At 45.1% G+C, this 14,939-nt stretch overlaps 1 protein-coding gene across 5 annotated transcripts in view; it reads left to right on the top strand.

The window, feature by feature from the left end:
• FLVCR2 (FLVCR choline and putative heme transporter 2) overlaps positions 1–14,939 on the top strand; it is a 65,004-nt gene that overhangs the window by 29,691 nt on the left and 20,374 nt on the right. For all 5 annotated transcript variants that reach the window (XM_082451700.1, XM_082451699.1, XM_082451698.1 and 2 more), the window contains exons 2-3: positions 3,658–3,799; positions 6,277–6,417. In XM_082451700.1, the coding sequence (XP_082307826.1) occupies positions 3,658–3,799; positions 6,277–6,417 (283 nt within the window). The remainder of the gene's footprint in view (positions 1–3,657; positions 3,800–6,276; positions 6,418–14,939) is intronic.

Here is a 14,939-nt window from a genome sequence, read left to right as displayed (position 1 = left end):
ATTTGTGACCCAAGATGTGATCTATCCTGGAGAATGTTCTGTGCACACTTGAGAAGAAAGTGTAATCTGCTGTTTTGGGATGGAATACCCTATAAATATCAATTAAATCTATCTGGTCTATTGTGTCATTTAAAGCTTGTGTTTCCTTATTTATTTTCTGTCTGGATTATCTGTCCATTGGTGTAAGTGAGGTGTTAAAGTCCCCCACTATTATTGTGTTACTGTCGATTTCCTCTTTTATAGCTGTTAGCATTTGCCTTCTGTATTGAGGTGCTCCTATGTTGGGTGCATATATATTTATAATTGTTATATCTTCTTCTTGGATTGATCCCTTGATCATTGTGTAGTGTCCTTCCTTGTCTCTTGTAACATTCTTTATTTTAAAGCCTATTTTATCTGATATGAGTATTGCTACTCCAGCTTTCTTTTGATTTCCATTTGCATGGAATATCTTTTTCCATCCCCTCACTTTCAGTCTGTATGTGTCCCTAGGTAGGAAGTGGATCTCTTGTAGACAGCATGTATATGGGTCTTGTTTTGTATCCATTCAGTGAATCTGTGTCTTTTGGTTGGGGCATTTAATCCATTCACATTTAAGGTAATTATCAATATGTTTGTTCCTGTTACCTTTTTCTTAATTGTTTTGGGTTTGTTTTTGTAGGTCCTTTTCTTCTCTTGTGTTTCCCACTTAGAGAAGTTCCTTTAGCATTTGTTGTAGAGCTGATTTGGTGGTGCTAAATTCTCTTAGCTTTTGCTTGTCTAAAAAGCTTTTGATTTCTCTGTTGGAGCTGAATGAGATCCTTGGGGGGTAGAGTAATCTTGTTTGTAGGTCTTCCGTTTCATTGCTTTAAATATCTGGTGCCACTCCCTTCTGGCTTGTAGAGTTTCTGCTGAGAAATCCGCTGTTAACCTTATGGTAGTTCCCTTGTATGTTATTTGTCATTTTTCCCTTGTTGCTTTTCATAATTTTTCTTTGTCTTTAATTTTTGTCAATTTGATTACTATGTGTCTCGGCGTGTTTCTCCTTGAGTTTATCTGGCCTGGGACTCTCTGCACTTCCTGGACTTGGGTGACTGTTTCCTTTCCCAAGTTAGGGAAGTTTTCGACTATAATCTCTTCAAATATTTTCTCGGTTCCTTTCTCTCTCTCTTCTCCTTCTGGGACCTGTCTAATGCGAATGTTGATGTGTTTAATGTTGTCCCAGAGGTCTCTTAGGCTGTCTTCATTTCTTTTCACTCTTTTTTTTAAATTCTGTTCTGTGGCAGTGAATTCCACCATTCTGTCTTCCAGGTCACTTATCTGTTCTTCTGCCTCAATTATTCTGCTCTGGATTCCTTCTAGTGTATTTTTCATTTCAGTTACAGTATTATCATCTCTGTTTATTTGTTCTTTAATTCTTCTAGGTGTTTGTTCTTTAATTCCTCTAGGTGTTTGTGAAACATTTCTTGCATCTTTTTGATCTTTGCCTCCATTCCTTTTCTGAGGTCCTGGATCATCTTCACTATCATTATTCTGAATTCTTTTTTCTAGAAGGTTGCCTATCTCCACTTCATTTAGTTGTTTTTCTGGGGCTTTATCTTGTTCCTTCAACTGGTACATAGTCCTCTGTCTTTTTATTTTGTGTATCTTTCTGTGAATGTGGTTTTTGTTCTACAGGCTGCAGGATTGTAGTTTTTCTTGTTTCTGCTGTCTGCCCTCTGGTGGATGAGGCTATCTAAGAGGCTTGTGCATGCTTCCTGATGGGAGGGACTGGTGGTGCATAGAGCTGGGTGTTGCTCTGGTGGGCAGAGCTCAGTAATAGTTTAATCTGCTTGTCTGCTGATGAGTGGGGCTGAGTTCCCTCCCTGTTGGTTGTTTGGCCTGAGACGACCCAGCCCTGGAGCCTCCAGGCTATTTGGTGGGGCGAATGAGGGACTCTGGGAGGGCTCATGCCAAGGAGTACTTCCCAGAACTTCTGCTGCCAGTGTCCTTGTCCCTGTGGTGAGCCACACCTGTCCCCCGCCTCTGCAGGAGACCCTCCAACACTAGCAGATAGGTCTGGTTCAGTCTCCTATGGGTCACTGCTCCTTTGCCCTGGGTCCTTATGTGCACATGACTTAGTGTGTGCCCTGCAAGAGTGGAGTCTCTGTTTCCGCCAGTCCTGTCGAAGTCCTGCAATCAAATCCCACTAGCCTTTAAAGTCTGAATCCGGAATTCCTCCTCCCGTTGCCGGACCACCATGTTGGGAAGCCTGACGTGGGGCTCAGAACCTTCACTCCAGTGGGTGGACTTCTGTGGTATAATTGTTCTCCAGTTTTTGAGTCGCCCACCCAGCGGTTATGGGATTTAATTTTATTGTGATTGTGCCCCTCCTACCATCTCATTGTAACTTCTCCTTTGTCTTTGGATGTGGGGTATCTTTTTTCGTGAGTTCCATTGTCTTCCTGTTGATTGTTCAGCAGTTCGTTGTGATTCCTGTGCTCTTGCAAGAGGGAGTGAGCACACGTCCTTCTACTCGGCCATCTTGAACCAATCTCCTCAAATAGTAGATGCTTTAAAGATCAGTTTGATTTGTTGATTGTATACAGTGTACATTGGAACAACCCTGCACTGAGCCTATTGATGATGACTTCTGAGAATATTTCAGAGCTGAGAATCACTAGTGACCACCCTGAGTGGCTATAATTGACAGGCTGGAAAACCAATAAGGATGATCAGCTCATTGGCAGCTGATGAATGGTGTTGGGCTGAAAGCAAATTGCTTCTCTACCTGCAGTTGCTTTCAAGTCCAATAAACGAAAAATGGGACCTTAACACAAAAGGCTTACTCAGCTTCTCTCAGTCTTACAATCTGGACCTTGGTACTTCGTGTGTTCTCACACTATTTTCAAATTTCCACCTTGGTATTTCGTGTGGCAGAAGGGTTTGGGCAGTTCTATCACAGCTAGTCACTCCTGAATCAAGGCATTTCTGCCCTCAGAAACACCCAAGGCACGTTATCTGTCAGGTCACTGGAGTTTGAACTGCACCGCAGATATAAGATGTTTCAGTTTGTTGGGTTGTGTTTGTATGTGTATTTATAGCCACTTTGCATGTGCCCATGTCTTGTGTGTATAAATTTATGCAGTTGTGTGACTTCACACCACAGATGCTTTATAAATTACAAAGTTAACTTACACAATGAACTTAAGCTTCTATGTTTGTAAATGTGGTAACAACGTTAGGCTTCTGTCTCTCACTGAATGCAAGTTCTTGGGGTTGTAGGGTGTAGAATTTTCCCCTCAGCTGGTCTCTCAGCTCCAGGTTAACAGATACAGTGAAATCAAGAATTTAAATGGCACAAAAAGCAAAACCAGCATTGTTTTACTGTACCATAGAGATGGGAGTATAGGAACCATTCTTCATTAGTTTGTAGCTAGAGAAAAGCCAGTCAGTATTGAGAACCCCAGCTATAAATGTTTTCACAATCTGTGATAGTGAGGGTGGTCAAGGGTGTGTTAGTTGAGCTGTCAGTCAAAAGAAAGATCTCTCTGATGTCTTGAGGGGGGAAACAATCCCTGTTTGAGGTTTAAGAAGGACTGGAAGTTGGGGATTATGTTTCTAATTAGGAGGCTCTTAAATGTGTGCTGTCACCTCTGGGCCATTGATACAACGATTGATTGTCTCTGTCTTCTATAGCTTGGAATTGCCATTGGGTTCTTGGTCCCTCCTGTCTTGGTACCCAACATCAAAGACCAGGACAAGCTTGCCTACCACATCAGCATCATGTTCTACATAATAGCAGGTGTGGCCACTCTGCTTTTCATCCTTGTCATCATCGGTAAGGTCATTAATAGGCTCATGGGGGTTGGGGAGGCAGGGAGGTCCTGCTGACTCGGGTGAGGACCTTGTGAATATGGCCCTAGAGCAGCATTCTAGGTCCCATGTAATCTATAAAATATATCTATAGAAACTGGAAGCCAGGCTTCCAATGGTCTTCAAATGTTTTAGCCTGAGTAGTTGCTGCCGATTCAGTGCTAGCTGGTCCTGTGTACTTTGTTAGCTGTTCAGTAAAGGTTAGTTGTAATTAACCAGTTCCCCAGTATGACCTCATTAGAATGAATGGGCAGCCTGCTGATCCCCTTGATGAAGCCCTGGTGAGCACTTACGATGTCACAGGCCCTGTGCTGAGTGTGCCTGATCTCACTGACTCCTCAATGGCCCTATAGGGGAGGTACCAGCATCAGTCTCACTTAACCAAGAGGAAACAGTGACTTACGAGGAGATAAGGGTATTATTCAAGATTAGACAGTAAGTGGCAGAGGCTGGATTCCAGCCTAAGCTTGTCTAAGTCCATACCCTAAATTTCTGGAACACAAGAAAACAAAATAGGACTGACCCACAAACACTAATACTTTCGTACATTCACCTGGGAATGCCTGGGGCCCACATTTTAAAATGCTTTTTTAAAATGTGTATAAGATACGCTCATTATGGAAAAAATCTAGAAAATACAAAAAAGCGTAAAGAAAAGAATGACCATTAACTTAGCCTTGTATCTGTTAATCCCAACCACCAGCCCCAGAGAATTATTATTAATATTCTGTGTATGTATATTTAATCATTGAGATATTTGGTTAATTTATATCCTTTTTTCTCTTCTGAGCGATATCACACGGGCTGTGATAAATTCAGAAAGAGCATAGTAGAGGTTTTCATTTTCAGTGAATCATTTGTCTTTATAAGTTAACCAGCTGTCTTCCTAATATCTGAAAGTTCCACCTCACACGTTAAAGGTTTCATTCCTTCCTGCCCGCCTCAACTCCAGAGTCAAACGGTTTTATAATCATGTATCTCATCCAGCTATTCTCACTGTGTCATTCCCTCCCCGGGGTCCAAGCTGAGGAAGGGCTGCCCGATGGCTTTTCAAAGCTCACAGGATCTCTTGGACGGAGAACTTGGTGTTCCTGGAAAGGTGAAAAGCCTTGAAGCTGTGGTTGAGAACAGGAAAGAACCATCTCGGCCAGACTTGAAGTTTCAAACTGTAATGTGCTCAGCTCCAAATTCTTGTGTTTGTAGCAGATGAGGGCCTGGTTCTTTGCAGAGATCCTGGAGGTAGGCCATTTCTACACTTTGCATTTTACTAGTAAGCACAGACGGTTGCTCATTGAATAAAGAACTGAAAAATCTTATCCAAACTGTGGTTTGTGGTTGCCAAATCCTTGAGCAAACAGCTGCTGTTGCCGAGATTAAAAAAATCCTCTTGCCTTGATTTCTTTCCCCTTATAGAAGGGGAGGTGAACAGGCAAGACAATGGTTGAGAAGTACCCAGCGGTGGGAAGTTGCCCAGGACTGTTTCCGGAGAAGGAAGAAGCAGGGCTCTGAAGTCAGGGCTGGAGGGTTATCTGGATGGAGGGGGGGAGACCTTTGATCTTCAAGAGACTAAACCTCATTTCCAGAGCTTCCTCTAGCTGGAGGCAGTTTCCTGACCTTTCAGGGGTGTTCTCATGAGGGCTGGGGACACAACAAGGTGCTTATTTACTTGGACCCAATTGGGGGACCAATTTAGCCAAACAACTGGTTAAACTGATTTGGCCCCCAGAGAACTGAGCCGCAATCAATGCAGTCAAATGGATTGTACCAGTTGTACTGAAAATAGAACATAAAGCAAATGGTTTTCCCACTGTCCCTCCCCAGTCCTTCCTATCAGAGTGGTCACACCTACAGGAGCATGTGTTAATCCTCTGGTTTCTCATGGGGCAGATGTCTGATTCAGACTTCGAGAAACTAGGCATGGACTCCGGGTCTTTCCAATAGAAGAAGATCCTTCCCCTTGTTCAGGGAATGTTGATTGGCGGCATGTGCCGGGCTCTGCGCTCAGCATGGGCAGCGCAGTCCCCTCCCCCTTGGGGGGAGCCCTGGTGCTGAGTCCTTAACTGGGCTCACTAATCCCAGAGCCTCAGCCCTCACTTCCTTTCTATCCCCGTGTTACTACTGCATTTCTTCAGTGTTCTGCCGTATGTTATTCCCCGGTTGTTACTCGGCTGCTTGATCCTTGAATACTGCCTGGGAAGCCCAGTGATCGCAGCCGTCCAAAGGCCATTAAGAAAAAGTAATCCAAGGCACAGTCACGGAGCCACAGACAGTGAGATGCAGCTTCAAGAGAGGAGACTATAAAGGATTTCATTGAAGAATTAATATTTCCTTTTGGAGTCTTAGTTCCTTCTCAGATGAGGGAGTCAGCTCTCATCCATGTATCAGCTCTGCAGGGTGGGACCATAGGGATTTGCAGTGATCTCTCTGTTTCTTTCCTTTCAGTATTCAAGGAGAAGCCGAAACATCCCCCCAGCAGGGCCCAATCCCTGAGCTATGCCTTGGCGTCCCCTGATGCTTCATACTTAAGTTCCATCGTCCGACTCTTCAAAAACCTCAACTTTGTGCTGCTTATCATCACCTATGGTAAGATACAGATGTGTCCAGGAGTGTAATGGAACTGGGAGTGTGAGACAAGAGGCCTGATGTGTCTGTGCATCTTACTGTTTCCAAATCCCAAATGTATATGTAAAGTCATCGTTTAGGGTCAACCAGAAAAGACAGCTCTGTCTCAGGGCCTTCGATGTTGGGTTACCTAGACAACCATTCCTTCCCATATCAAGTTGTCTGGCAAAATGCCTGCTGATCCTCCAGAGTCTTATCTCAGTATGACTGCTGTAAAGCAGTATTAGGCGACCTTTCCTCTTTTATTGTGCTGTTCCTGGTACATCTTAACACTTACCATTAAAAAAAAAAAAAGATTATTTCCAGGTCTGTTTTCCCACTAAACTGGGAACTCCCTGAGAGCAGGGGTTTATGTCTTTTTATCTTTATAATTCCTCAGCAGTGGCCAGCCTGGAGTAGATACGCCAACAGTTATTAAATGAGTGATTGAATGAACGAGTGGATGGATATTTATGTGAGTCTTGTGACATGAATCACTCTCCAGCCAATCCTTCATCTTGGAACAGTGCTCCTTTTTTACCTGAATGCAAGACAACATCCCTCTTTCATTTCATTTTCTTGGCTTTGGTAAGATAAATTTCAATATATATGCTGGTGTATTGGCTTGCCTTTCCAGCAAGGTGTTTGCTGCATCTTCAGTCTAACGTTTAATGAGAATGTTGTTCTAGACAGGGGCAAGGACAGAACCTCAGGGCATTCCATTAAAGGTGTCTTTACAGATCCACCCAGCTCTGCTGCTATCCAGCCTACCCTTGACCATTTAACCCTCCAGTCTGTTTGATTAAAATCAAGAGTGTATAGCATGCTCAGTAACCAGAAGAAGAAAAGAAATGAGATTGGTTGACGTGACTTATTCTTAGTGAAACCCCAGTTGGCTATAACCTCACGTTTTCTCTAGGCTCCCAAACTGTATCTTACAACAATACTAGCATTTACTATGTGCCAAGACTTTTTATATATTATTTTATTTAACTCTCACCACACCAGTGAGAGGTAAATAGTATAGTTTTCCCCATTTAACAGATGAGGAAACAAACTCAGAGAGATTAGGTAATAGCTCAAGAACACACAGTTTTCAAAGGGCAGAGCCAGGATTCAAGTACAGATTTGTCAGACTCCAAAGCCTATACTCCTGATCCGTGATTGCCTATGCTCCTTCCTTGAATTGTACCAGGGCTTCACTTTAGGCTTATCAATGCCCTTCACCTGAATTAAAGTGTTTATCTGCTGAAGCATTAGATAAGAGGTGGTATCATCCACAGTAGAGAGGCACACCTGGTTTTTCAGGCGGATGCACAGATTAGGTGACCTCTCATCTGGAATAGCCCCAGGTACCCACGTTAGTCTCCAAGGCCTCTGGTCTCCATTCCTCCCTCTCTCCAGCTTCTCAGTTCTGAGTATGTCTCTGCATTCATTCACAAAACAAAGAGAAAGTTTCCAATACTTAGGATGGCCAGCTAAAGATATTATGAGTTGCCCATCACTGAGAGGTATTCAAGTGTAGGTGGAACCAACCACTTAGTGAGGATATCGTGGGGAATATCAGGCTATAGATGGATAGTGAAACCTGATGATCTTTGGGTTCCCTTCCAGACTCAGGATTCCATGCCTCTAAGAACTTTCACTTTTCCCTAGAGTTAAACATCTTGAGTGCATCAACCTTTGACCACCATAAACCTTACGGCATCTGACAACAGGGCATTTGAGGCTTACCTTGGAACCCCAGGGCAGATGAGTGCTTAATAAATATCTTCTGTGAACGAAAGTGGTGATGGTGGCAATAACCGGGCAATGGCCTTATTCCAGAGGCTGCGGTCTTCAGTTCTGGACGCTGTTTATGGCAGGGTCAGGTCACTGACATGATAGCAAGAAATAAGAACAAAACGTACCAGGAACAGTGCTACTCCTGGTCGCTGTGGCTCAGCTCTGGGCCATGCTCTAGGGGCAAAGCAACTCCTTTTCCTTCCATCTTGTACGGCTGGTTGCTTATATGGTCTTCAATCTGGCAGAGTGGTGTTAATCCTATGGTCTGGACACTGCCTTAGTCTATTTGGTTAAGTGATAACACAGGGAATAAATGGGTTAGCACCTCTGGAATGGTGGAGTGAGGACCTTGCATCGTCTGTTCCTCCATGAAAACAAGAACAACACTGGCAGACATTATCAAAATCAGTTGTTTCAGGGTTCTTAACCAAAGGCTTGAAACAATCCAGTGAGCATCTATTCAAGACAAATATCTAAATAACAGTAAAGTAGCAAGCTTTGTATTTTAACTTGTCCTATTCCGATCCCCTCTTCCAGGCTCTGTGGTAGCCTTGAAAACCAGCAGCCTCCCAGACATGGTACCTGTGAAAACTAGCAGCCTCACAGCCACTGGAGGGGGCCAGACAATTATGGAGCTCCCCCAGAAGTCCCATCCCTAGGTCACTATTTGACTTCTGTGGCAGTTCCCTGCAAAGGCCCCATTCAGAGGATTTGCCTATATTTGACCTGACTCAGAGCTTTCTCAGTGGGAAAGCGCTATTTCCAGGGCATTTGTTGAAAGCGATCACTGTTTAACATCACAGCTGCCTGAAGTAGCAATACCGGTTGGTGTAATCAAGAGGCTGACCAAAGATGTTGAAAGGAAAATCTGGAGAATGAGATGTCCAGGGGGCTTTGGAAAGCTCTGACATATTCTTAGGAATCTAGAAATCCACATGCACATGCAGAGTTGTGCACATGCCCAGGAAAGACCCGAGAAAGCCCTGAAGTCTCACCTCTGGCTGAACTTGAGGCTCTGTGTAAGCAGAAAGGGAAGGCTAAGGCAGAGTTGTCACCACCCTGTTGGAGCATCACAGGTGAGTCCCAATGCATACATAGAGGTCCTCAGCAAAGGTGGGAGACTTGTGGGCTTAAAGTATTTAAGGAAATCTCTGTCTAATCATTAGCTCAAAACTAAGCTAGAGGAGCAGAAACCTCAGTGGCTGCACATGACAAAGAACACAGACTTTACAAAATGAGTCCAGGAAAGTCAGTGAACAAACAGCAGCAACAGTAACAAATCCTGGGGAAGGAGGAGAATCTCATTTCTAGAGCTGACATTATATTTAAAATGTCCGGTTTCAACAAAAAAATATGAGACATGCAAAGAAACAGGAAAGCAGGGCCCATACACAGTTAGAAAACTGTTCCTGAGGAAGCCCAGAGGTTGGACGTAACAGAAAAAGATAGTAGCTCAGCTATTATAAATATATTCAAGAACTAAAGGAAACCAGTGTGTAAAGAATGAAAGAAAAGTAGAGAATGATGTCTCACCAAATAGAGAATATCAAGAAAGACAAATCAAAAAGAACCAAATATAAATTCTAGAGTTGAAAATACAATAACTGAAACGAAAAACTCACTAGAAGGTTCAACACTAGATTTGAGCTGGCAGAAAAAAGAATCAGTTAACTTGAAGATAGGTCAAATGCAATTATCCTGTCTGGGGAACAGAAAGAAAAAAGAAAGAAGAAAAATGAGCAGATCCTCATAGACCTGTGGGAAACCATCAAGCATACCAACACATGCCTAACAGGAGTCCCAGAAGAAGAGGAGAGAGAAACAGGGTGGAATTAAATTGCCATTAAATTGAGACGGTGCTAAACTAGAATAACAGTTCACTTCTGTGCCTCTGGAAGCATTTGACTCGGTTGTGTATAGATAGAATTTATTAACATTTTTCTCAAAGGCCTGAGGTGATCCCAGTGAGGAGTTAAACTAATCTGGTTGTTTGTACACATTTCATTATAGTCAGAGAACCACAAGCCTCATTTTTGTGGTAGAGAGTTAGACTTGGTGACAGGGATCTTTGCCAACAAGGAAATGATTCTTAGGCTGAATCACAGATTTGGGAAAACATGTTATTGAGCCTTTGCTCTGTGTCAGGCACCATGTGAAGTGCTTTATATGCATTATCTCATTTAATCTTCAAAAGAAACCCATGAACTAGGTGTTCAGCTGCTCCATTTTATACCTGAAAAAACTGAGGCTCTGATTGAGCTCCTTGTCCGTAATTAGACAGCTAGCAAGCAACAGAGCTTAGATACAAACTTCTGTCTGTCTGAGATCAAAGCCTATCTTCCTAACCACCGCACCATTTCGCCTTCCCGTGCAGAAAGGAGCCTCTTGGAGACAGAGCCAGGGGTCTGTTTTCAGCCTCACTCGACTGAGTAGCCACTGGGTCTATCTGGCAGGGGTGGTAGTGGTGTATGTCCTTCCTCAGATTCAGTCCTCAGACCAATGGCCTTTCTTCTGAGATGAGGGTCTGGAGTTCTGGGGTTTAGAAGCAGGACCTATACCTACACTGGCCGGCCATCTTTGGGACTTGGGGATGGTGAGGTTTCATCCGTAGTGCGTGTCTCTAAGGGTTACAGGTCATGTAAAGGCAGTGATTGGCACTCAGTCCACCTAAGAATCCCTGCTTTCTTCTCCCACTATATCTTTGCTCCAGATTAAAAATGCACACACAACCAAAAAAACCCTCTATAAATTCAACTAAATCCTTTGAGACCTCCCAGAATTCCTCCCACCTTCCATGCAGATTCAGGTTGAGCTTTGAAGAGGGAAACGGTTCACAGTTTATATATACACACATATAACCATGTAGTGCATATGTACATTATATAGTACATATGATGTTCCTACTTTCCTCTGAATTATAAACACTTAAGAGCATGTAGTTGGGAATCAAGCAGTTGATAGTGTTTCATGGAGATATTTGCTGGATCTGGGTGGACATGTTTTGGAGTAAGAGCCTTGACTGGGGGACCAGTGAGTTCAGAGTTGGTACATAAGGAATATAAGGTCTAAGTTTTAGTGTCAGCTCTGCTAATTACTGAGTGTACCACCTTCACCCATCCTGTGCCCATCGTGTGTCTCTCTAAGAACCACCCCTCAGAAAAGAGTAATAACATTTGCTTCCCATTGGAGTTCCCTGGATGGAAGTGAAAGCTTTTAAAGTAATTGTGAATCAAAACACTGCGTGCAGCCACAATGCTGTTGTGTTGGTAAACTTGCCCATTTCCTACAGTCTTTTTGTTTTTTTGAATGAACTGGATTTCCACACGTAGGGAGTAGCTCTCGTGCAGCTGGTGGGATGTCCAGTATTGTACTGGTAGTGACTTTCCAAGTGCTTCTCCAAGCTGCTGAGTCAGCTGCCCCGAGCTAAGGTGCGGTGATACAGTAAAGGCTTTGGAGGAATTCCAGTGCTGCTGCCTTTTCCCCATGGGCTTCTGGCCACACTCTTAGAGGTAGGTTTCAGACATACATTAAGGGCCATCCGGCTAAGTTGGAATTTCAGATCCACAACAAATTCTTTTTTAGTATAAACATGTCCCACAACTATTTGAAGCATTCTTATGCTGAAATTCAAATTTAATTGGGTGTGCTGCTTGTTTTTGTTTTTTTCCTAAATCTAGCAGCCCAATTTAGAGGGAAGGAGGTGCAGAGGCTGGGTTTGTGCTTGATGTTGCTGAAATATCACAGGAATGAGAAACTACCGTCGCCTCTAGCAAAATACCCTCCCTATTCTAACATGGCACCGCAGGAAGACACAGGGCTGGAAGCAGATTCTGGGTCCACCAGAGCCTGGGGCTGGGCAGGTCCTGTGGTGAGCGTCAGCCTCGGGGCGTGGGGTGGGGTGAAGTAAGAACCTTTATTTGGCTCCTCCTCGGATCTCCAGGCCTTGCTTTCACATGGCTTCCCTAACGTCTTTGCATTGATGACTAACGCCTGCCATGGTAAACAGATTGGTGAAAGGTTCCTCTTCTGGAGAGTGGCCTCCAAGGGATTACTCTTCCCTGTCATCCCCCAGCCTTGCCTCCAGCTATGCTTCTGAAGAATCTGTGCAGTGTTAGGCATCTGAATTCAGAGCCTCAACATGTGTCCTGAGGACACCTTGCCTTGGGGCTCTCAAGGGCTTTACACCGCCCGACCTGGGCCTCGGCAGGGGCTTTGTGCCCCCTCAAGATGCTGGCTTCAGGGTGGGTATAAGATCCTTCTGGGATTCCCTGGAGCTTTGCCGAGGTCAGGCTGGCCCTTTAAAAAGAGGGTTTCCTACAAGTTCAGAAAGGACAAAAGGGAAATGAACACAGAGTAACCAGAACCCAGAGATGGGATCTGGGATCAGTGTTTCCCACGCTGGCCTGATGATAGAGTCCCCTGGGGTGCTGGGTGGCGTGTGCCTCGATTCCTGCCTCTCTTCTGGAAAGTCAAATTCAGATAGTCTGGTCCGGGCCTGGGAATCTGCTTTTCACAAGCATTCCTGGAGATTCTGGTTTGCAGCAGGGTTGAGAACCTCTAAAGTAGGTGTGCTATGGGTGATTCTCTTGAAGCCCCTTCCCATCCCAGCTGCCTCCATGTTAACCGCAGCCTCTGACAGCCTGGACCTGGTCTGTGATCTTCCTATGCCCAAGGCCATTTATCCCCAAGTTTAAGAAATGCCAAGGGTTTTTGTTGTGTTGTTGTTAAAATGCGGATTCCTAGCCCCAATCCAGGGGAATCAGATTTAGTTGGTCCAGGGTGCAGCCCAGGAATCTGCATTTTTAGACCCTGAGGCTTTCTAATGCCAGTGGTTTCTAAATGCCACCACCCTTTGAAAGAAATTAGTCTTGACACAGGAGAGAAACTCAGAGTGATGACAAGTCAGTCCCTTCTGCCTTCCTAAAGCTCACCCCCTCAGTGGCCTGCCCTTCTCCCAGGTGGCTGATACCAGGGGTGACCAGGCCTTTCAGGGGCCATCACATTTCCTCACCTGGCAGGCTTACCTTGTTGGGGATGATCATACCCGAATATAACACAGTCACCTGCATTCCTGTAAGAGGTACTTGTGCACAGGGCAGAGCACACATTTCATTCCTGCCCTTCAGTGTGGACACCGGACCCTTTGGTTTGGGCAGTGGAGAGGACTTGTGCCGTTTAACTGTGTCTGGCAACCTTTGGCAATATGGGAGGGACATCTAGATTCAAGAGTGATTCAGAATTTCTAATTCCTTTAAGGTAGGACTGTAGAAAGAATTGGAAAGAATGGTAGCCTTCCAGGGTGAACCCCTGCTCCCCTCCACATCCTCCCTACCTTAGCCCTGATTCCGTCTCCTGTCTGGCTGGGAGCAGGGGATGGTTACTGGTAAACCAAACTAGTCTAGCAGAGCCAGTAGGTCTCAAACTTTGAGCCTTATCAGAATTAACCTGGAGGGCTTGTTCAAACACAGATTGCCTGAGGAACCCCACTCCCAGTGTCTACAGCAGGAGGTCTGGGTGGGGTCAGGATTTGCATTTCTAACAAGCTGCCGGGGATGCTGATCTGGAAGTGATTTCTCTAAACCTTTAAGCCTCACAAAGCTGCTCAGCCTCTATAGCCTGGGTTAGCCTGATCAGGACTGTTTCTCCACATTTTTCAGGGTCAGGAAAGTGCTGGTGTTTTTTTCTCCCAGTCCTCCTGGATTTCGCAGTTTCCTGAGGATTCTGCCCTCCTCGTTGATTCCAGGTGGGCACAAGCTGAGCTTGACCTCGTGTATGCCCAGGCCCCTGGCCCCGTTAGGCTGAGGGGCAGGAAGGGGGCTGAGTTCATCCTCCTCCCTGCACGCTTCTCCCCGACACCCGCCCTCATTTCAGGAATGTGTCTCCTTGTGGGCTCTCTTGACCCAGGAATGGAGTTTCCGAGTGGCTGGGTGTGTGGTATGAAGGTGAGGCGGGTATGCTTGTTGGGTGAGAAGTTGCCGAGAGTCTCAGAGTCCTCCTGACCGTGAGTGTGGCAGTTGCAGTCACGTTTGGTGACACCTCTGGGTTTGCCGACTGACTGTGGCCCTGTGCCCCTCAGGAGGTGGCACTGAGCTCAACCTTGTTGCATGCCTGAGGTGACCTGGCTGGGAGAGGCTGGGGCACGAAATTGCCAGTAACCTGAGCTGGGGAAATCATTGAGGATCAGTTCTGTAAGGTTATGAAATCAGAGGTTTAAGATGGAGGACCTGGAGTCCATACAGTCTGGGTTTGAATCGAACCCTGCCTCTTACTACCCCTGTGATGATGGGAAGGGCAAACCAAACTCCCTTCCCCATTTTGCAGGAGAATTTGACCTTCACTTAACTTTGTATCTCATTCCTCCGGGAACCTGACAAAGGGAGTAAGTCAAGGGCATTTAGGCAACACATTGCTTCTGATAAGAATGACCTATTGTGATATAAATGACTGCAAGTGAGCTGGGCGATCTTCTTACCCCTGTTGGGAAGCCATTCTTTGTGCTTCTCTTTCCACTGGCCTGTCTTTTATGGAGATCCTGGTAGCTATGCCTGTGGATGAGTCACAAGCAATAGTGGCTCCTGGGAAGGGTTAAGCCAGGGTGGGTGCCATACCACCTTTCTCTGCTGAGCTGTCACCTCGGGGGCAAAAGAGAATAGCTTCTGAATGGCTGTACGGACTGGGGTTCTGTGGACTGGCTCCAGTGAAGAGGAGCTCCCGAGGCT

This window comes from Balaenoptera physalus, assembly GCF_965194825.1.
Source record: "Balaenoptera physalus genome assembly, chromosome: 2".
NCBI classification, from domain to species: Eukaryota; Metazoa; Chordata; class Mammalia; order Artiodactyla; family Balaenopteridae; genus Balaenoptera; species Balaenoptera physalus.
The sequence above is the reverse complement of the archived record's forward strand: the minus strand, read 5'-3'. Positions and strand labels throughout refer to the sequence as shown.